General features: G+C 30.9%; 1 protein-coding gene across 1 annotated transcript; it reads right to left on the reverse strand.

Moving 5' to 3' along the window:
• Positions 1–2,094: 2,094 nt before the first annotated feature.
• On the reverse strand, positions 2,095–25,101 carry LOC143084939 (neurocan core protein-like). The gene is made up of 7 exons (XM_076261420.1): positions 25,003–25,101; positions 6,860–6,893; positions 6,415–6,495; positions 5,473–5,583; positions 4,756–4,943; positions 3,915–4,014; positions 2,095–2,369 (listed from the first exon to the last, which is right to left on the reverse strand). The coding sequence occupies exons 1-7, from the start codon at positions 25,042–25,044 to the stop codon at positions 2,095–2,097; spliced, it is 831 nt and encodes a 276-aa protein (XP_076117535.1). The 5' UTR covers positions 25,045–25,101.
• Positions 25,102–25,714: the final 613 nt, after the last annotated feature.

Here is a 25,714-nt window from a genome sequence, read left to right on the forward strand (position 1 = left end):
TTACCTACTCTTCTATATCTTTGTCGTTAATAAAGCTCCAAACGTTATTAGTTATTTATTCATCTTCACGTTTTATGTTTTTGATCTTAAACTTAAATATTGAAAGTAAATCGAGTAGTAAGAAAACACAGACTTTATTAGGTTTTATTTTAATTATATCGAAACACTGTGTCACTGGGTACAAACACATCCGTAGGATATAAAATAAATCAATAAGGAATGTCATACCTGCATCAAAAACAGTAATATGAATGGTTTTAGAATAACTTGACTGTCCATGTAGCTGTACTTCACATCTGATGGTGGTGCTGTCGAATAGCTCAGTGATGTTGAATTTTACTCCTTTTTTGTATTTTTCTTGTCTTGCCCCTTTAAAAATATATTATCCAAACTATGATTTCAATGATACAAAAAAAACACGACTTTTCTTCTTCTATGATTTGCGTATCGCGACTTTTCAATGTTTTCTTTTTATTTGAGGTTTTTCATAATGTTGTGTGTTATATATTTGAATGACGATTACAAAATAACGACTGAAAATGATAAACAAAACAAAGTTCGAATGTATATACCTTCATAATGTATTATTAGCAACATGCAGCATAAACTGTTTCTGGAAGCTTTATCATGATTTGCACCTGTCCTAAGTCAGGAATCTGATGTATAGTATATGTCGTTTGTTTATGTAATTTATACGTGTTTCTCGTTTCTCGTTTTTTTATTTTATATAGATTAGACCGTTGGTTTTCCCGTTTGAATGGTTTTACACTAGTAATTTTGGGGCCCTTTATAGCTTGTTGTTCGGTGTGAGCCAAGGCTCCGTGTTGAAGGCCGTACATTGACCTATAATGGTTTACTTTTTTTTAAATTGTTATTTGGATGGAGAGTTGTCTCATTGGCACTCACACCACATCTTCCTATATCTATTTGTATCATTTATTCATATAACTCATACAAATATAAAGTTTGTATTTCGGTGGGCCTATTCGTTTTCACTCCTTTATGTTTTCAAACTTTTGACTTGATATAAATAAGAGGTCAAATACTAGTTTCGTCATATTTTGTTGCTATTGTTACTCCTCAATTGTGAAATTCATTATAAATCCTTTCCACATAATACCTTAGGCATGTCAAATAGAACTAAAATCTTGTCTTATAAAATGTAAAATGTTTTATTAAATTGGGGTCTTATGATGCCCTTATTAGCACTACACTATTGTAAGGTTTTTTTTCTTAAACTTAAATTTTGACTAGTTGTAGAACTTACCATGTACAAAATGTATCCCATTTCCATAAAGATTAAAGGTAGCATTGAGCTTGTTGGTGATATTTGGAATAAGTTCACATAAAACGTCTGTTCCATTTCCTTTCATCAATGTTGCGGGGTTCGCTACCAGTCTGAGAGAATAAACGACTATATCAACACTTGTAATTCCAGTTTCATTTTGAATATTAACTATGCACTTTAAAGTACCTGTAAATAGAGAATATCATATGGCTTTTTCAATATCGCATCCGTATAAACCCGAGACACCAATATAATCCCAAGAGCTCTGCTCGAGGGATTATATTGGTTGAGGGTTGATACGGTGTGTGATATTGAAAAAGCCATATCATATACACTTTATTATATACATATACCTCACAAGTAGATGTTTTTTTATGTGACATGACGTTATACAGATAAGGAGGTTTGAAATGACGTCATACAGATTATAGGTTTGACATGACGTCATACAGATTAGGGATTTGATAAAGCCGTTGCAACAGTGACTTCAATCGATGACGTGACGTCATACTGATTAGAGGTGTGATAAAGCTTTTGCAACCGTGCTGATATCGATATCATCACGGGTGGCTGATACAGCACGCTTGCCATTGACTGAATTACACATACAATTTATCTGTATTTACTACTAAGTATATAATAAATATATATATTTGATATTGATGACCATTACATTCATACTACAGTTCATCATGTAGCATATATAATAGGTGACATAAAGTCGTAATCAAATTTCTTTTTTTATAAATCATTAATAGCATCAGCATATGCAATATGTTTGAACTTTTCATTTCTAAAGAGGAATTCTAAGAATAATTAAGTATTATGAACACCCCTGTTCTCTCACCTGTATCTCTTGGGTTCGTATTTCTAACTGATAATTCAGAAAAGTTTGTTTTATAATCTATTTGAAATCGAGACGATGATAATGGTATTATTTCTGCGTCATTTACTATCCATTTGTATACCACTACATCTGCATCAGACTTTGTATTTGCCACACAGCGAACAGTAAAAGTGTTTCCTTCAATCACTGAAAACTTTCCATTGGCGTCAATACTGATGTTGCTTATCAACTGAACTAAAAATTAACGAAATACTATTTGAGAGGTTATCATTAAGTAAAACAAGAAAAGGCAGCTTTAATATCAGAAATAGTATAGCTACAATATTTGTTAAAAATTTGATAAACTTATTATTTTCAATCATTCTTATGATAACTTTGCCTAACTCAAATTGCTGTATTTTTCCGTGATCAACTGTTGTGGAACTCTTCAATCTAAATCGAACAAAAAATATATTATTGTATACACAATTTAGCGAAATTTTGAAGGGATTGTATATACACTTAGAAGAAAACTAGCTTATTTGATTCATCTTAAAGCATTTTCTAATAGATTTAATTCAGAAGCTGTTGCCAAATTGGATAACATATGAATTTGAATACGCTGTAAGTTTATCTACCGCTATTTTCTATATATACCTGATTTATAACAAATTCCTAGTGATGCGATTTCCCTACAAGTATTTTAAAAGAAAACGCATAACGCTGAGTCCTTTATTCTTATAGATTTCACACTCAATTTCCATCCGCCATTTTATATACAAACTGAATCAAAATACTTTCACCCCCTAATTTAACAAAGTAAATGACTTCGTTTCAAAACACTTCGTATTTGATCTGCCAAATTGAAAATTCCAATGTATCCTGTTTCTTTATTAGGTCTTTCCACTTTTCTGTGGAAAGACCTATTGTTCTTCTGATTATTTTTTTTTTCTTCCGCCAAATTTTGTTCTTGCGATAAACATTTGTTTCGCAATATGTCGCTTAGATATTTGGTATATGATATCGAACAGTTTATGCGCTTTTGAAATTTACCCTGCGTAACCGAATACTTTTCTTTGTAGGAGTTATCTCCCCAAACACTGTTTTCCTTGTGTCCACAACTCCTTCGCAACCGTAAAAGATTACGACAAATGATAGAGACCTAGGATCTTTTGATTTGAGGTCCTTGGTCCAAAAAAATGAAAATTAGGTCAAGGTCAAAGGTCAAGGTCATATTCTAATTTTTGAATTTGACTTATTTTCACTCATTTTCATTAACCTTATAAGATATCGACAAATTATTTTGTATAAATTGTTAGTTGCGACATGTGGTAACTAAATAATTTTAGTTGAAAGTGTGCGTAAACAATGAATGGGAGTTTTAGCCCCTATCATATCTTAAATTATGTTTGAAGTTATATAACTTATTAACCATACATATTAGAGACTAGGGTCTTTTGATTTGAAATCCTCAGTTTGTGACCTTGAAATTGAGGTCAAGGTCATAGATTAATTTGACGTTCTAGATTTTGACCTTTGCTTTAAATTCATATCTATACATCATAAAGCCATATGAACTAACATTTTAGACTGATTTTTTATATTTTAATATCAAAATAGATATTAACTGGTGGAAAGACCTTCAATTGTTCTCTGAACAATTGGTTTTTAATTTTAAGTAGGCTTTCTTCTGTGCATTATTAAAATAGTCTTATTTTAACGGCAGAAAACTAACTAAAAACGTTAGTAGTCATACATATGAAAATATGTTAACTTGTAAGTGCTTGAAATCATACAAACCAGGTGTTCCCTCGCAAATGTAGAAATATTCTTTTTCACATTTTTCGTCATTCCAGTTTCCAAGTTTGTTCGTCTCCATGAATATGTTTCCGCATTTTTCCTAGTGGAAAAACAATCAGATATACATGATATATACACATAAACCTACTTAGTTCTATAGTCGTTGTTTTGAATGAATATCAAAACTTCATTGTCTAATATCAGACCAGCATATTTTAAAAATTTATATATATGTATATATCTTATTTTCAAGAACTAGCGTCAAATTTGCATGAAATTGCAAAGATTTTAATGTTCTTTCAAAGCTGAAAATCTTTTAAACATTTGTAATTGTTAGACACTTTTATTATTTCCTTTCCTCTTATACCTTTCACTTTGCTTTACTTAAAAATTAAAAGCTTCTTTTTGTATATTGATTGGGGTGTAATTTAAAGCGTTGACATAATAAACGTTTTGATCCGTGCTTCATTCTTAAAATGTACGCACGGTCAACGCTTTTACAACCCTATAAAAGAGGCATTTAATACTTATGATTATATTTTTGATTTGTGAAAACATGATTTCTATCAATTTTATTTTTTTATTTACCTGTGCAATTTATTGTGGAAGCTCGTGTCATCATGAATACTTCAATTCATTTTGAAATGAATGTTGATTTCAGAATGACACGAGATTCTTGTTAGCCAATCATAATATATAACATATTAAAGTGTAATGAACATGTTTTTATTATCATTTACTTTCCTATACAAACTCTGACATTTGGAAATTTCAAAATACCATAGCTATGCCTCTATCATGTATCAAGTAAAAGTAAGGAAAAAATCAGTCTGTCACTTACGTCTTCGTTGTTTGGTTCATCTGGATTCTCGTCACCATAATCCTTCATTTTATACCAGTTTTCATAGGAGACATTTGTTCCATCCACCCAATTAAAGATACTTAGATTAGATGGATTTCTTGATAAGCCTATCCACACTCGTGCTGTTTCTCCGAAACTAACAGATGAAACGAATTCATTCACAAATTCTAAAAATAACAGTAAAAATTCAAGACCGATTTTACATGATAATAGATGTTACGTTACGTATCAGAACAAATGTATTGTGAAAGCTAATTTGCACCTTATGCACACCTCTCATCGTATTAACTTGATGTAGTGGTCTCATCTTATTAAGAGCAAACTATTTTAAATCCAAATAGCACCGTTTGAACAGTTCAAAAACAGATGTATTTGACTATTATTTCATGTCCGTTATTGGTAATAAAGCCGTTCAATTCGTTCGGTACTTATACATCTCAAGGTTTTAAAATATTCGCTAAATACGCATAACACATTATATCTAAATATGACAGTTCAGACTTGTTTAAAACCTGTATTTTGGAAATATGCAATTTCCTTTCTCAATTTTAATTTGTATGATAAGGTGATAATAAAATAGAAATCTAGTAAGTTTCAATACATTTACATGTAAATTATCAGGTAATGAAAATACCGATAATGAACAACACAAAATTCAATATAATTTTACTGCTGCCTCAATTTGATAGCACCTACTTTGTTCTCCTAGACTTTTGATAGTAACTAGATTGCCGTTAACTTTAGAACACTCTTCCTTTGCTTGTGACCAGCTCGATTTTTTATGAACGAGGTTGTAACATTGTTCTTCTAAGAATAAAAAAATATATATTCACATAGACAATGTAATGTTCTACATCTTTTTGTATTAATGGTGATGGTGATGATGCTGATGATGAGGAGGAGGAGGAGGAGGAGGAGGAGGAGGAGGAGGAGGAGGAGGAGGAGGAGGATCAATAAATATACTACTCATACCTATTATCAAATTATAGATTATAGAACTTACTTTTTGTCAAAAGTTTATCCTTCGAAACTACTTTAACTTTCAGTGGACACTACTTTTAATTATTATTATCATGGTTTTATATTGCGATCACAATACCACAATTCCAAACTAAATCCCAATTTTATATTCTATTTTAAGCAATGCACCTGTGATGTCACTTTTTGTTGCGTTTTTGTCGTAAATACATGGGAGCTGTCCGTTGTCATTCTATGGTTTACATATTTTAATGAACTATTATATTAATCAGGTATGTATTTCTCTGTCCTTGGGTTTTTTACGTTTATTTGTACTATAGTCCTGTCACTTAATGGTGTCATTTTGATGGTATTATTTAACAATTAATGCTGGAGGTTTGGCTAGTCATAAAACACGATCCAACCCACCATTTTTCTTAAATGTCCTGTACCCAGTCAGGAATACGGCAGTTGTTATCAAATAGTACGTTTCTGTGAAAGTTGGCATTTGTTCTTGTAGCAGTTAAGTCTTCTGTTGTTCCGTTGTATTTATATTATACTTGATGTGTTTCATGCAGTTTTTGGTTTTCTTAATCGATATATGACTATTTAACAGCGGTATTCTACAGTTGCATTTATCCATAAAGATTTTGTTTTTACTGCTAACAAATACAAACTTACTGAATGCTGTAAATCTAGAAGTACAATGCGAATCAATGATGACATCTGTTGTCGCTCTCCTTATTCTTCCACTAAAATCATCTAACGTAAAGAAAGATTGGTTTAAGATGTTACAAGTCATAAGCATAAGATAAAGATTAATGAAGGGTCATCCCTAAAACTACAGAACAGCATGGTGTTGCTAAAATTGAAAAACGCTTAAACTTCATACAGAGTGAGACTATACACGAATATCCTGTCATATCCAATGAAAAAATACTCAAGTTAACAAATCGACTGTAAGTATACTTATTCATTCGATCATTAAATGTACGACGTAACATAAACGCTTGTAATCGTAAATACTTTCGATAAACATATGTGTAACGGAACAAATCGCATTGTAATCGTGCACACATCAATAAGTATATGTGTAACGAAACCTAATGCTGTTTACTATACATACCTTTTAGGATTATATGTTCAACGGAACAACATGCCTGTTAAATAAACAAACTTGTTGTTAGCAAAAATATAACTTTCAAAATAAAGTTTTACCCTGTCATACAATTAAAAGCAATTATTGTTCAAACTGGTATATTATAAATAAGATAAGCCCCAGTCACACTGTCACGTTTTAAGAGCTTCGTTTTACTACGTTTTGAAATCGTAGCGAAATGGGAATATACGTAACGAAGCGTATCGAAACGTAGTAATCCTTTGTTCAAAACGGGACCTGCCCCGTATGTTTTGAAAATTTAACAACAAACGTAGCGAAAATTGAAACAAAGTAGAAAGCTAGTAAATACGTACCAAAGCTTAGCGAAACGTCACAAAACGTACTTACTACGTATCGGAACGTATCAATGAGTGGTGGAAACGTCGGTCTATACGTACTAGTAAAGGTTTCTCAATATCTTACGAACGGACGAAACTCTACGAACGTATCGTTAAGGAGCAGTGATTTTGTTATAATATAATCCACAATAAATTTCTATCGATACTGTAGTGTGTTTAAAGATAACAGTTAACAATTTCATAGTCTTTTTGCAACCTTGCATTTTATTTTTGTGGCTCGGCATTTGTGTTCCAACTTATTTTCTGGATTTGAATGTTACGAAAGAATACGTTGAGTTTCGTGTGTTAACATGTTGATTATTTGCGTTCGATTTATCTCCCGTATCCAATTAGAAATAACATGGTCAGTTTGCAATGTTGTTAAAAACAATCGGTGCGTCTGGTTTACATTTCATTTGATTGATTGTTGGATGTTAACGTTCTGTGGCAAGTATTCAATGGTTTACACGACGAGATCAGCGTTCGCAAAAGGATTGAAAAGTGATTGAGATGACACAAGTTTAGTATTTTTCAGTTATTATATCCACACATTCTATATAAATATGGAACACATAAAGGAGGGTGATTTTAGGTAAAATCTGTCTCCTAGAGTAATATTTTGGGAATAAATATACAGCATGCCATAAAAACTATACGAATTTTTTTTTTTTTAAATTTATTATAATATATTAAAATTTTCGATTATAAAACATACACAAAAAGAAAAATTAAACGAATTGGCATGAAAACAAAAAAAAACAAAAAAAAATAAATACATTTCAGAACATCTTTTTAACGTGTTAACTGTTAAATATTTATTTTAATGTTTCCCTTTAGTTATCTTCTTGGGTTTGTTTAGCTGGAATATAAAGTACTTATGATCATTTAAGGTAAAGAAGTGTTCATTTTGGATTTTAGAGTTGGGGCAACGAATGTACCCCGGATACGAGGATGTTTTTTTTTTTTTACAAATGAAAAACCAGAGGCGTTCACGTCTAGATTATTTTGACCTCTATTTGCGAAAGACCTTCTTCCATTGAGCAGGTGATCCTTGATAAGTTTTAAAAAATTCTATCCCCTTCCATTCCAAAGTTCTATTTTAACCCTTTTTCATATAATTTTTATGTACTTAGAAATTCGAAGGAATGGTGTCGTGTTTATCCAACCTCTTGTACGATTGCTGTCCTGGGTCTAAATATTCTATAGTCTTCGTCATAATTTATTGATCAATTAGATTTTCAACTGTTTGGAATAAAGCGTAAATAGTATATCATATTATTATACATGTATATCAAGTCAAAATAATATTTTTACGACTCAAAATGGTCTTACAAAATCCAGAATGTATATATTGTTTATGTAAAAGACATTTCAAAGGGAAGAAGATCACAGCCGATAGTCCAAAATAATTGAATAAATGAATGATCCCTCTTTTCTCGTTACGGCAAGTTACGTCAAGTTGGGTCAATTTTCGTTCGTTCGTATGATGTTGAGAAACCTCTAGTACGTAGTATAACGTTAAAATAGCGTAGCACAAACCAAGTAAAACCTAGCTTTCAAAATAACGGGACATTTTTATTCTAAACGTAGTTGAAACGTAGCATTTTAAAACGGAATAAAACGTGATAGTGTGACTGGGGCTTAAACAATTTATCTTTTTGCATTTTGTATTTTGTTTTTGCATTTCTATTTTTTTCTTATTGTTTGAAATAGTCAGTTGTACTATGGATACATTTTACAAGTCCTGTTGAGTATGTTTAAGATGAATTTGCTCATTATTTGCAATAAAGAAGTCACAAATCTTTTATAATTGATTTCGTCCGTCTGGCAATCATTTGTTTGTGAATTAGAACATTTTGATAATAACCGTGAACTTGGTGAATCTTTCATTAAAAACACAATTTCAATAACATAGGACTTTCCGTTTTGCATTTCCCTTGAAGTTCGATGCAAGTAAGTATGTTATTGAGTCCACATCAATTCGAAATGTGTCCTTTATATTAGTTGTTGCTTGTCGCTAATATGTTTATGTTTGAACTGTGTTTTTTTATTGAAACAATCGTTTAATTGGTGGATTGGCGATTGCATTACGCTGCATCAGCACAAAAAAAAGCTATATCGAAGCAACTGAAAATAGAAGACACACAACGAAATTGTACAATTACACAAAGAAGTAAAATTGAAGTTTTGAAAACAAGTTTTGAACAACTTTTTAAATGTAAATCCGTCCAAATATCGTATTTTTTTTAATTTCTTATATAAAACATGTTAAAGATCAAACATACTTATGAGTTTGAGTATCCCCTTTGGTATCTCTTATATGGTATTGGAATAGATTTTGTCATAGAAAATTCTACAGAATGTTATATTAAACCGTTTTATATTGGGCAGATATCATACATAAAAAAAATTATGTCCGAAACTGGAAAACATCTAATCTATTTTTTTATTATTTTTCAAAACATTATTCATTTATATACATGCATGTTCAATCATTCTATAGTTATTAATAATAACATTAAAATATCAAAAAGAAAAATAACAAAACTATGAAAATGCGAGAAAAGGTAAAAAAGGAAAGTCCTTAATCAAAACGAAAAAATCAAAAGCTGAAACACATTACATGAATGGATAACAACTGTCATATTCCTATCAGTTTATTTGAACCAAATATTTTTTACCTTCGGCTTTTTTGTTTTAAGGTTCATTATCCCCCAGGAACATTAACATAAGTTGAATTGGTTGTAATTTTTTTTTTTACCTTTAATTTATCCCAGGCCTGTAGCTCTTGCTCTTTAAAGCCAACCTGGCTTGAGCTAAATATTTATTAATGCTGTAGATCTAATTGATATGATTATACATACAGGTTAATAAAAACAATGCTTCGAAACAGTTTTTATTAAGTATACCTTGAATCAATTCTGTTTTGTTTTTTTATATTCATCATTATGTGTGCATTCGTCTTTTTATAAAATACTTACAAAAATCTAACTCCGACATATTTTTTATATTGTTTAGGATACAAAAATATCCTTTTATGCGGCCTAAATGAATTGAGTATCGAGTAAGGTATACAAGTTCATACTGAAAATGAATATGCACGTTCTTATTTGCCTTTATGTTTTTAAGACCTTTTGAAGATGACAGCAGTTCATGATGGTCAAACGTGAACATTGGCTGCATAATTGTCTTTGTGACAAAAGATGTGTTGGATCAAAGTCGATCTACATGCAAAAACACGAGCATTAAAATGGAAAAACAGATAGCAATCTGGGTTGCTATGATGAGCTTATAAACATTCACTTAGTAGATAATACTGCTGATGGAAGGTTTCCTCTACGAGGATACCACCAGTCAAGTAGATAGCATGAATTATCTGCAATATGTTCATAATTATGATACAAATGGTTACACAATTTTTCGAAATCATTTGGATTTTCTACCTCAGGAATGTAAATCTAAACTATGAAAACAACCTTTAGACATGGAAGGTCTTCATTGCCTTTCAATTTCGTACCTTTAAGCGTCACAGATGGGTCGTTTGTAGAAGAAACGCGCATATATATATAATATGTCTTGTGAATTTTATGTTAAGAAAGAGTAAAAAGTGTCAAACACTAAATATCAAACTAAAGTACATAAAATGTAATGAATCGGAAAAAAAATAAACAATTATTGTCATTTTACATTATTTGAAAATGGTATAAGTTGACATACTAATTTGTTTTTCACTAATATCTATTGTCATTTACTTAATAACAATAAGTGGGAGAATATAAAAATAATCGTCCCATATTTTTATTCGACAGTTATAAAACCAATGAAAAAGTACATAACGGGATGTAGTTTATAAAAACTGTTAAATGCGGTAACCACATCGATATATAATATAACGAGATTATAATGTAACAGTTCGCCCATATTTCATTATCAACATTTATTGTATTGTTTTCTATATTAAGCATTGTGTTCCTATTGTGTCAATAGTCGTCAAGTATTTCGAAAACTGAAAATACATTTCACTGATATTTGTTTCCAATTGGTAAGATTCAGTTTGCATTCGTATGCTAGAGTTATCACCCTTTGAATTGAATAATTAACATTGGAAAGTGTGAAAGACATATCATAAACATATTTGAAATTGAAATTTATTTTTCTTCCAGTGAAGACATTGTATCAATGATATTTGCTATGGTATATTGGCTCTCTATGTCTCTCTGTTGATTGATTCATTGTATCAATGATATTTGCTATGGTATATTGGCTCTCTATGTTTCTCTGATGATTAATTCATTATATCAATGATATTTGCTATGGTATATTGGCTCTCTATGTCTCTCTGCTGATTGATTCATTGTATCAATGATATTTGCTATGGTATATTGGCTCTCTATGTCTCTCTGTTGATTGATTCATTGTATCAATGATATTTGCTATGGTATATTGGCACTCTATGTCTCTCTGTTGATTGATTCATTGTATCAATGATATTTGCTATGGTATATTGGCTCTCTTTGTCTCTCTGATGATTGATTCATTATATCAATGATATTTGCTATGGTATATTGGCTCTCTATGTCTCTCTGATGATTGATTCATTATATCAATGATATTTGCTATGGTATGTTGGCTCTCTATGTTTCTCTGTTGATTGATTCATTGTAGCAATGATATTTGCTATGGTATGTTGGCTCTCTATGTCTCTCTGTTGATTGATTCATTATATCAATGATATTTGCTATGGTATGTTGGCTCTCTATGTTTCTCTGTTGATTGATTCATTGTATCAATGATATTTGCTATGGTATATTGGCTCTGTATGTCTCTCTGTTGATTGATTCATTGTATCAATGATATTTGCTATGGTATATTGGCTCTCTATGTTTCTCTGATGATTGATTCATTGTATCAATGATATTTGCTATGGTATATTGGCTCTCTATGTCTCTCTGTTGATTGATTCATTATATCAATGATATTTGCTATGGTATGTTGGCTCTCTATGTCTCTCTGTTGATTGATTCATTGTATCAATGATATTTGCTATGGTATGTTGGCTCTCTATGTGTCTCTGTTGATTGATTCATTGTATCAATGATATTTGCTATGGTATATTGGCTCTCTGTGTTTCTCTGTTGATTGATTCATTGTATCAATGATATTTGCTATGGTATATTGGCTCACTATGTCTCTCTGTTGATTGATTCATTGTATCAATGATATTTGCTATGGTATATTGGCTCTCTATGTCTCTCTACTGATTGATTCATTGTATCAATGATATTTGCTATGGTATATTGGCTCTCTATGTTTCTCTGATGATTAATTCATTGTATCAATGATATTTGCTATGGTATATTGGTTCTCTATGTCTCTCTGATGATTAATTCATTATATCAATGATATTTGCTATGGTATATTGGCTCTCTATGTTTCTCTGTTGATTTATTCATTGTATCAATGATATTTGCTATGGTATATTGGCTCTCTATGTCTCTCTGCTGATTGATTCATTATATCAATGATATTTGCTATGGTATATTGGCTCTCTATGTCTCTCTGTTGATTGATTCATTGTATCAATGATATTTGCTATGGTATGTTGGCTCTCTATGTCTCTCTGATGATTGATTCATTATATCAATGATATTTGCTATGGTATATTGGCTCTCTATGTCTCTCTGTTGATTGATTCATTATATCAATGATATTTGCTATGGTATGTTGGCTCTCTATGTTTCTCTGATGATTAATTCATTATATCAATGATATTTGCTATGGTATATTGGCTCTCTATGTTTTTTTGTTGATTGATTCATTGTATCAATGATATTTGCTATGGTATGTTGGCTCTCTATGTCTCTCTGATGATTGATTCATTATATCAATGATATTTGCTATGGTATATTGGCTCTCTATGTTTCTCTGTTGATTAATTCATTATATCAATGATATTTGCTATGGTATATTGGCTCTCTATGTCTCTCTGATAATTGATTCATTATATCAATGATATTTGCTATGGTATATTGGCTCTCTATTTCTCTCTGATGATTAATTCATTGTATCAATGATATTTGCTATGGTATATTGGCTCTCTATGTTTCTCTGATGATTAATTCATTGTATCAATGATATTTGCTATGGTATATTGGCTCTCTATGTTTCTTTATTGATTGATTCATTGTATCAATGATATTTGCTATGGTATATTGGCTCTCTATGTTTCTCTGTTGATTGATTCATTGTATCAATGATATTTGCTATGGTATATTGGCTCTCTATGTCTCTCTGTTGATTGATTCATTATATCAATGATATTTGCTATGGTATATTGGCTCTCTATGTTTCTCTGTTCATTGATTCATTGTATCAATGATATTTGCTATGGTATGTTGGCTCTCTATGTCTCTCTGATGATTAATTCATTGTATCAATGATATTTGCTATGGTATATTGGCTCTCTATGTTTCTCTGTTGATTGATTCATTATATCAATGATATTTGCTATGGTATATTGGCTCACTATGTCTCTCTGTTGTTGGATTCATTGTATCAATGTTATTTGCTATGGTTTATTGGCTCTCTATGTCTCTCTGTTGATTGATTCATTGTATCAATGATATTTGCTATGGTATATTGGCTCTCTATGTCTCTCTGCTGATTGATTCATTATATCAATGATATTTGATATGGTATATTGGCTCTCTATGTCTCTCTGTTGATTGATTCATTGTATCAATGATATTTGCTATGGTATGTTGGCTCTCTATGTCTCTCTGATGATTGATTCATTATATCAATGATATTTGCTATGGTATATTGGCTCTCTATGTCTCTCTGTTGATTGATTCATTATATCAATGATATTTGCTATGGTATGTTGGCTCTCTATGTTTCTCTGATGATTGATTCATTATATCAATGATATTTGCTATGGTATATTGGCTCTCTATGTCTCTCTGTTGATTGATTCATTGTATCAATGATATTTGCTATGGTATGTTGGCTCTCTATGTCTCTCTGATGATTGATTCATTATATCAATGATATTTGCTATGGTATATTGGCTCTCTATGTCTCTCTGTTGATTGATTCATTATATCAATGATATTTGCTATGGTATGTTGGCTCTCTATGTTTCTCTGATGATTGATTCATTATATCAATGATATTTGCTATGGTATATTGGCTCTCTATGTTTTTCTGTTGATTGATTCATTGTATCAATGATATTTGCTATGGTATGTTGGCTCTCTATGTCTCTCTGATGATTGATTCATTATATCAATGATATTTGCTATGGTATATTGGCTCTCTATGTTTCTCTGTTGATTAATTCATTATATCAATGATATTTGCTATGGTATATTGGCTCTCTATGTCTCTCTGATAATTGATTCATTATATCAATGATATTTGCTATGGTATATTGGCTCTCTATTTCTCTCTGATGATTAATTCATTGTATCAATGATATTTGCTATGGTATATTGGCTCTCTATGTTTCTCTGATGATTAATTCATTGTATCAATGATATTTGCTATGGTATGTTGGCTCTCTATGTCTCTCTGTTGATTGATTCATTGTATCAATGATATTTGCTATGGTATGTTGGCTCTCTATGTGTCTCTGTTGATTGATTCATTGTATCAATGATATTTGCTATGGTATATTGGCTCTCTGTGTTTCTCTGTTGATTGATTCATTGTATCAATGATATTTGCTATGGTATATTGGCTCACTATGTCTCTCTGTTGATTGATTCATTGTATCAATGATATTTGCTATGGTATATTGGCTCTCTATGTCTCTCTACTGATTGATTCATTGTATCAATGATATTTGCTATGGTATATTGGCTCTCTATGTTTCTCTGATGATTAATTCATTGTATCAATGATATTTGCTATGGTATATTGGTTCTCTATGTCTCTCTGATGATTAATTCATTATATCAATGATATTTGCTATGGTATATTGGCTCTCTATGTTTCTCTGTTGATTTATTCATTGTATCAATGATATTTGCTATGGTATATTGGCTCTCTATGTCTCTCTGCTGATTGATTCATTATATCAATGATATTTGCTATGGTATATTGGCTCTCTATGTCTCTCTGTTGATTGATTCATTGTATCAATGATATTTGCTATGGTATGTTGGCTCTCTATGTCTCTCTGATGATTGATTCATTATATCACTGATATTTGCTATGGTATATTGGCTCTCTATGTCTCTCTGTTGATTGATTCATTATATCAATGATATTTGCTATGGTATGTTGGCTCTCTATGTTTCTCTGATGATTAATTCATTATATCAATGATATTTGCTATGGTATATTGGCTCACTATGTTTTTTTGTTGATTGATTCATTGTATCAATGATATTTGCTATGGTATGTTGGCTCTCTATGTCTCTCTGATGATTGATTCATTATATCAATGATATTTGCTATGGTATATTGGCTCTCTATGTTTCTCTGTTGATTAATTCATTATATCAATGATATTTGCTATGGTATATTGGCTCTCTATGTCTCTCTGATAATTGATTCATTATATCAATGATATTTGCTATGGTATATTGGCTCTCTATTTCTCTCTGATGATTAATTCATTGTATCAATGATATTTGCTATGGTATATTGGCTCTCTATGTTTCTCTGATGATTAATTCATTGTATCAATGGTATTTGCTATGGTATATTGGCTCTCTATGTTTCTTTATTGATTGATTCATTGTATCAATGATATTTGCTATGGTATATTGGCTCTCTATGTTTCTCTGTTGATTGATTCATTGTATCAATGATATTTGCTATGGTATATTGGCTCTCTATGTCTCTCTGTTGATTGATTCATTATATCAATGATATTTGCTATGGTATATTGGCTCTCTATGTTTCTCTGTTCATTGATTCATTGTATCAATGATATTTGCTATGGTATGTTGGCTCTCTATGTCTCTCTGATGATTAATTCATTGTATCAATGATATTTGCTATGGTTTATTGGCTCTCTATGTCTCTCTGTTGATTGATTCATTGTATCAATGATATTTGCTATGGTATATTGGCTCTCTATGTCTCTCTGCTGATTGATTCATTATATCAATGATATTTGCTATGGTATATTGGCTCTCTATGTCTCTCTGTTGATTGATTCATTGTATCAATGATATTTGCTATGGTATGTTGGCTCTCTATGTCTCTCTGATGATTGATTCATTATATCAATGATATTTGCTATGGTATATTGGCTCTCTATGTCTCTCTGTTGATTGATTCATTATATCAATGATATTTGCTATGGTATGTTGGCTCTCTATGTTTCTCTGATGATTGATTCATTATATCAATGATATTTGCTATGGTATATTGGCTCTCTATGTTTCTCTGTTGATTGATTCATTGTATCAATGATATTTGCTATGGTATGTTGGCTCTCTATGTCTCTCTGATGATTGATTCATTATATCAATGATATTTGCTATGGTATATTGGCTCTCTATGTTTCTCTGTTGATTAATTCATTGTATCAATGATATTTGCTATGGTATATTGGCTCTCTATGTCTCTCTGATAATTGATTCATTATATCAATGATATTTGCTATGGTATATTGGCTCTCTCTGTTTCTCTGTTGATTGATTCATTGTATCAATGATATTTGCTATGGTATGTTGGCTCTCTATGTCTCTCTGATGATTGATTCATTATATCAATGATATTTGCTATGGTATATTGGCTCTCTATGTTTCTCTGTTGATTAATTCATTATATCAATGATATTTGCTATGGTATATTGGCTCTCTATGTCTCTCTGATAATTGATTCATTATATCAATGATATTTGCTATGGTATATTGGCTCTCTATTTCTCTCTGATGATTAATTCATTGTATCAATGATATTTGCTATGGTATATTGGCTCTCTATGTTTCTCTGATGATTAGTTCATTGTATCAATGATATTTGCTATGGTATATTGGCTCTCTATGTTTCTTTATTGATTGATTCATTGTATCAATGATATTTGCTATGGTATATTGGCTCTCTATGTTTCTTTGTTGATTGATTCATTGTATCAATGATATTTGCTATGGTATATTGGCTCTCTATGTCTCTCTGTTGATTGATTCATTATATCAATGATATTTGCTATGGTATATTGGCTCTCTATGTTTCTCTGTTGATTGATTCATTATATCAATGATATTTGCTATGGTATATTGGCTCACTATGTCTCTCTGTTGTTGGATTCATTGTATCAATGATATTTGCTATGGTTTATTGGCTCTCTATGTCTCTCTGTTGATTGATTCATTGTATCAATGATATTTGCTATGGTATATTGGCTCTCTATGTCTCTCTGCTGATTGATTCATTATATCAATGATATTTGCTATGGTATATTGGCTCTCTATGTCTCTCTGTTGATTGATTCATTGTATCAATGATATTTGCTATGGTATGTTGGCTCTCTATGTCTCTCTGATGATTGATTCATTATATCAATGATATTTGCTATGGTATATTGGCTCTCTATGTCTCTCTGTTGATTGATTCATTATATCAATGATATTTGCTATGGTATGTTGGCTCTCTATGTTTCTCTGATGATTGATTCATTATATCAATGATATTTGCTATGGTATATTGGCTCTCTATGTTTCTCTGTTGATTGATTCATTGTATCAATGATATTTGCTATGGTATGTTGGCTCTCTATGTCTCTCTGATGATTGATTCATTATATCAATGATATTTGCTATGGTATATTGGCTCTCTATGTTTCTCTGTTGATTAATTCATTGTATCAATGATATTTGCTATGGTATATTGGCTCTCTATGTCTCTCTGATAATTGATTCATTATATCAATGATATTTGCTATGGTATATTGGCTCTCTCTGTTTCTCTGTTGATTGATTCATTGTATCAATGATATTTGCTATGGTATATTGGCTCTCTATGTTTCTCTGTTGATTGATTCATTGTATCAATGATATTTGCTATGGTATATTGGCTCTCTATGTTTCTCTGATGATTAATTCATTGTATCAATGATATTTGCTATGGTATGTTGGCTCTCTATGTCTCTCTGTTGATTGATTCATTGTATCAATGATATTTGCTATGGTATATTGGCTCACTATGTCTCTCTGCTGATTGATTCATTATATCAATGATATTTGCTATGGTATATTGGCTCTCTATGTCTCTCTGCTGATTGATTCATTATATCAATGATATTTGCTATGATATATTGGCTCTCTATGTTTCTCTGATGATTGATTCATTGTATCAATGATATTTGCTATGGTATATTGGCTCTCTATGTCTCTCTGATGATTGATTCATTATATCAATGATATTTGCTATGGTATATTGGCTCTCTATGTTTCTCTGTTGATTGATTCATTGTATCAATGATATTTGCTATGGTATATTGGCTCTCTCTATGTCTTTCTGTTGATTGATTCATTGTATCAATGATATTTGCAATGGTATATTGGCTCTCTCTGTTTCTCTGTTGATTGATTCATTGTATCAATGATATTTGCTATGGTATATTGGCTCTCTATGTTTCTCTGTTGATTGATTCATTGTATCAATGATATTTGCTATGGTATATTGGCTCTCTCTGTTTCTCTGTTGATTGATTCATTATATCAATGATATTTGCTATGTTTTATTGGCTCTCTATGTTTCTCTGTTGATTGATTCATTATATCAATGATATTTGCTATGGTATATTGGCTCTCTCTGTTTCTCTGTTGATTGATTCATTGTATCAATGATATTTGCTATGTTATATTGGCTCTCTCTGTTTCTCTGTTGATTGATTCATTGTATCAATGATATTTGCTATGGTATATTGGCTCTCTATGTTTCTCTGTTGATTGATTCATTGTATCAATGATATTTGCTATGGTATATTGGCTCTCTATGTTTCTCTATTTATTGATTCATTGTATCAATGATATTTGCTATGGTATATTGGCTCTCTATGTCTCTCTGCTGATTGATTCATTGTATCAATGATATTTGCTATGGTATATTGGCTCTCTATGTCTCTCTGCTGATTGATTCATTGTATCAATGATATTTACTATGGTATATTGGCTCTCTATGTTTCTCTGTTGATTGATTCATTGTATCAATGATATTTGCTATGGTATATTGGCTCACTATGTCTCTCTGTTGATTGATTCATTGTATCAATGATATTTGCTATGGTATATTGGCTCTCTATGTTTCTCTGTTGATTGATTCATTGTATCAATGATATTTGCTATGGTATATTGGCTCTCTATGTCTCTCTCCTGATTGATTCATTGTATCAATGATATTTGCTATGGTATGTTGGCTCTCTATGTTTTTCTGTTGGTTGATTCATTGTATCAATGATATTTGCTATGGTATATTGGCTCTCTATGTCTCTCTGATGATTAATTCATTATATCAATGATATTTGCTATGGTATATTGGCTCTCTATGTTTCTCTGATGATTGATTCATTGTATCAATGATATTTGCTATGGTATATTGGCTCTCTATGTCTCTCTGATGATTAATTCATTGTATCAATGATATTTGCTATGGTATATTGGCTCTCTATGTCTCTCTGTTGATTGATTCATTGTATCAATGATATTTGCTATGGTATATTGGCTCTCTATGTCTCTCTGCTGATTGATTCATTGTATCAATGATATTTGCTATGGTATATTGGCTCTCTATGTTTCTCTGTTGATTGATTCATTGTATCAATGATATTTGCTATGGTATATTGGCTCACTATGTCTCTCTGTTGATTGATTCATTGTATCAATGATATTTGCTATGGTATATTGGCTCTCTATGTTTCTCTGTTGATTGATTCATTGTATCAATGATATTTGCTATGGTATATTGGCTCTCTATGTCTCTCTGCTGATTGATTCATTGTATCAATGATATTTGCTATGGTATGTTGGCTCTCTGTGTCTCTCTGATGATTGATTCATTATATCAATGATATTTGCTATGGAATATTGGCTCTCTATGTCTCTCTGATGATTAATTCATTGTATCAATGATATTTGCTATGGTATATTGGCTCTATTTGTCTCTCTGCTGATTGATTCATTGTATCAATGATATTTGCTATGGTATGTTGGCTCTCTATGTCTCTCTGATGATTGATTCATTGTATCAATGATATTTGCTATGGTATATTGGCTCTCTATGTTTCTCTGTTGATTGATTCATTGTATCAATGATATTTGCTATGGTATGTTGGCTCTCTATGTTTCTCTGTTGATTGATTCATTGTATTAATGATATTTGCTATGATATGTTGGCTCTCTATGTCTCTCTGATGATTAATTCATTGTATCAATGATATTTGCTATGGTATGTTGGCTCTCTATGTCTCTCTGATGATTGATTCATTATATCAATGATATTTGCTATGGTATATTGGCTCTCTATGTCTCTCTGATGATTGATTCATTGTATCAATGATATTTGCTATGGTATATTGGCTCTCTATGTCTCTCTGCTGATTGATTCATTATATCAATGATATTTGCTATGGTATATTGGCTCTCTATGTTTCTCTGCTGATTGATTCATTATATCAATGATATTTGCTATGATATATTGGCTCTCTATGTTTCTCTGATGATTGATTCATTGTATCAATGATATTTGCTATGGTATATTGGCTCTCTATGTCTCTCTGATGATTGATTCATTATATCAATGATATTTGCTATGGTATATTGGCTCTCTATGTTTCTCTGTTGATTGATTCATTGTATCAATGATATTTGCTATGGTATATTGGCTCTCTATGTCTCTCTGTTGATTGATTCATTGTATCAATGATATTTGCTATGGTATATTGGCTCTCTATGTTTCTCTGATGATTAATTCATTGTATCAATGATATTTGCTATGGTATATTGGCTCACTATGTCTCTCTGTTGATTGATTCATTGTATCAATGATATTTGCAATGGTATATTGGCTCTCTCTGTTTCTCTGTTGATTGATTCATTGTATCAATGATATTTGCTATAGTATATTGGCTCTCTATGTTTCTCTGTTGATTGATTCATTGTATCAATGATATTTGCTATGGTATATTGGCTCTCTCTGTTTCTCTGTTGATTGATTCATTATATCAATGATATTTGCTATGTTATATTGGCTCTCTATGTTTCTCTGTTGATTGATTCATTATATCAATGATATTTGCTATGGTATATTGGCTCTCTCTGTTTCTCTGTTGATTGATTCATTGTATCAATGATATTTGCTATGTTATATTGGCTCTCTATGTTTCTCTGTTGATTGATTCATTGTATCAATGATATTTGCTATGGTATATTGGCTCTCTATGTTTCTCTATTTATTGATTCATTGTATCAATGATATTTGCTATGGTATATTGGCTCTCTATGTCTCTCTGCTGATTGATTCATTGTATCAATGATATTTGCTATGGTATATTGGCTCTCTATGTCTCTCTGCTGATTGATTCATTGTATCAATGATATTTACTATGGTATATTGGCTCTCTATGTCTCTCTGTTGATTGATTCATTGTATCAATGATATTTGCTATGGTATATTGGCTCACTATGTCTCTCTGTTGATTGATTCATTGTATCAATGATATTTGCTATAGTATATTGGCTCTCTATGTTTCTCTGTTGATTGATTCATTGTATCAATGATATTTGCTATGGTATATTGGCTCTCTATGTTTCTCTGTTGATTGATTCATTATATCAATGATATTTGCTATGTTATATTGGCTCTCTATGTTTCTCTGTTGATTGATTCATTATATCAATGATATTTGCTATGGTATATTGGCTCTCTCTGTTTCTCTGTTGATTGATTCATTGTATCAATGATATTTGCTATGTTATATTGGCTCTCTCTGTTTCTCTGTTGATTGATTCATTGTATCAATGATATTTGCTATGGTATATTGGCTCTCTATGTTTCTCTGATGATTAATTCATTGTATCAATGATATTTGCTATGGTATATTGGCTCTCTATGTTTCTCTATTTATTGATTCATTGTATCAATGATATTTGCTATGGTATATTGGCTCTCTATGTCTCTCTGCTGATTGATTCATTGTATCAATGATATTTGCTATGGTATATTGGCTCTCTATGTCTCTCTGCTGATTGATTCATTGTATCAATGATATTTACTATGGTATATTAGCTCTCTATGTTTCTCTGTTGATTGATTCATTGTATCAATGATATTTGCTATGGTATATTGGCTCACTATGTCTCTCTGTTGATTGATTCATTGTATCAATGATATTTGCTATGGTATATTGGCTCTCTATGTTTCTCTGTTGATTGATTCATTGTATCAATGATATTTGCTATGGTATATTGGCTCTCTATGTCTCTCTGCTGATTGATTCATTGTATCAATGATATTTGCTATGGTATGTTGGCTCTCTATGTTTCTCTGTTGATTGATTCATTGTATCAATGATATTTGCTATGGTATATTGGCTCTCTATGTCTCTCTGATGAATAATTCATTATATCAATGATATTTGCTATGGTATATTGGCTCTCTATTTTTCTCTGATGATTGATTCATTGTATCAATGATATTTGCTATGGTATATTGGCTCTCTATGTCTCTCTGATGATTAATTCATTGTATCAATGATATTTGCTATGGTATATTGGCTCTCTATGTCTCTCTGTTGATTGATTCATTGTATCAATGATATTTGCTATGGTATATTGGCTCTCTATGTCTCTCTTTTGATTGATTCATTGTATCAATGATATTTGCTATGGTATATTGGCTCTCTATGTTTCTCTGTTGATTGATTCATTGTATCAATGATATTTGCTATGGTATATTGGCTCACTATGTCTCTCTGTTGATTGATTCATTGTATCAATGATATTTGCTATGGTATATTGGCTCTCTATGTTTCTCTGTTGATTGATTCATTGTATCAATGATATTTGCTATGGTATATTGGCTCTCTATGTCTCTCTGCTGATTGATTCATTGTATCAATGATATTTGCTATGGTATGTTGGCTCTCTGTGTCTCTCTGATGATTGATTCATTATATCAATGATATTTGCTATGGAATATTGGCTCTCTATGTCTCTCTGATGATTAATTCATTGTATCAATGATATTTGCTATGGTATATTGGCTCTATTTGTCTCTCTGCTGATTGATTCATTGTATCAATAATATTTGCTATGGTATGTTGGCTCTCTATGTCTCTCTGATGATTGATTCATTGTATCAATGATATTTGCTATGGTATATTGGCTCTCTATGTTTCTCTGTTGATTGATTCATTGTATCAATGATATTTGCTATGGTATGTTGGCTCTCTATGTTTCTCTGTTGATTGATTCATTGTATCAATGATATTTGCTATGATATGTTGGCTCTCTATGTCTCTCTGATGATTAATTCATTGTATCAATGATATTTGCTATGGTATGTTGGCTCTCTATGTCTCTCTGATGATTGATTCATTATATCAATGATATTTGCTATGGTATATTGGCTCTCTATGTCTCTCTGATGATTAATTCATTGTATCAATGATATTTGCTATGGTATATTGGCTCTCTATGTCTCTCTGATGATTGATTCATTATATCAATGATATTTGCTATGGTATATTGGCTCTCTATGTCTCTCTGTTGTTTGATTCATTGTATCAATGATATTTGCTATGGTATATTGGTTCTCCATGTCTCTCTGTTGTTGGATTCATTGTATCAATGATATTTGCTATGGTATATTGGCTTTCTATGTCTCTCTGTTGATTGTTTCATTGGAACGTATTTTACAAAGTTCAAATACAACAAAAGCAGTCGTATTTTATACCTTCATAGTTAACGAATACCTTAATTCCTTAATTTGTTTAACTTTTATAAAAAAAATTCCATGCAGCTCATTATTTTAAAGAGGGACGAAAGATATCAAAGGGAGAGTCAAACTCATAAATATTAAATAAACTAACAACGCCATGGCTAACAAAAGACAAACAGTAATACACATGACCCAACATAGATAACTAAAGAATAAACAACACGAACCCCACTAAAAACTAAAGTTCTTAACGTTCAAATACACTTGCGAGTTGTACAATAAAATGTAAGCAATACTTCTTATATCTACTTTCTAATCCATGTATCACTATAATAATACAACCACAACTACTACAACGCATGTACCTCTATGAATGGGTCATCCCGCACCTAAAAAGGTCAGACCATTCTAAGCACACCTGTAGAAAAGGTGTTTAGTGATGCTTTGACTCCTTAACAAACTTACTTTTCAAGATTACACAAAATACTAACTAACGCGAAATGTAGTTCCACACTTTATTATTGTAAAACTGGGTTGTATTTTTGTAACAGCTTAGATTATATTAAAACATACAAATATTGTTCAGGTTTGCTTATTGTTTGTCTACACTTCAGTGAGTAAAGGATTAAAACTAAAAACACTTCGGGCGTGTCATAAATCTACATTTTATTAGAAATAGCAGGAAATACCATGAAGCGTATGATTTTATAAAATAACTATAGAATAATTTTTAATAAAAAGATACACGCTTGCGGCAATATATTTGTAACAATAAAATAGAGTTTGTGATGATTTCATATTACAATGTACATTTGTCATATGTTTGAAATTCGATAGTAATATAATAGATTAAAGAAAAATAACGGTACTTACAATCAACGGTAATAGACAAACTGGAAATAGTTGACCAATCATTACATATCCCTTTAAACTTAACAAAACGCAAAGAATATAAGACAAGGCAGTGGTGTATGACAAGTAAGTATGTTATACAACATTCTATTTATAAAACTAAGTATTTTACTTGTAGGCGGTATAGTAATTAATCATAAGATTTATCCTTGTTTAAAACAACTATATCCTTGTATAATAATACACGTGATTTGACATCATAATGACTTGGTCATATTTTTTATTTTAAAAATAAATATCTTCTTTCTATGATGATGTTATATTTTTAAAGTAGAGCATATATGCTTAATTCAATGAAAAGTATTTTTTATATCTATTTGTTATCTTATAACATTGAAATATCTGATATGATTTATTTTATAAAATTCAATAACCTCAGATAGGGGGAAAATTTGAAAGGGGGTATTAAAACGATTCCTGTTTAAGATCTTTCTTAATCTCAATTATTTTATGTATTTACTAAAACTGTAAGTCCGGAGCGACGTAATAAAAAAGTGAGCTTTAGTTATAATCAAATCATAGTTATTGTGGGTATATCACAGTAATCAACATTTCAATGCAGATTTATTTCCCAATATAACTGAGCATATTTTTGCGACATACATAGTTTTATCTTGTAAAGATGAAAAGCATATATTGTAGCGTCTTCAATGAGATTGAAATAAATTAACTA

This window comes from Mytilus galloprovincialis, chromosome 1, assembly GCF_965363235.1.
Source record: "Mytilus galloprovincialis chromosome 1, xbMytGall1.hap1.1, whole genome shotgun sequence".
NCBI classification, from domain to species: domain Eukaryota; kingdom Metazoa; phylum Mollusca; class Bivalvia; order Mytilida; family Mytilidae; genus Mytilus; species Mytilus galloprovincialis.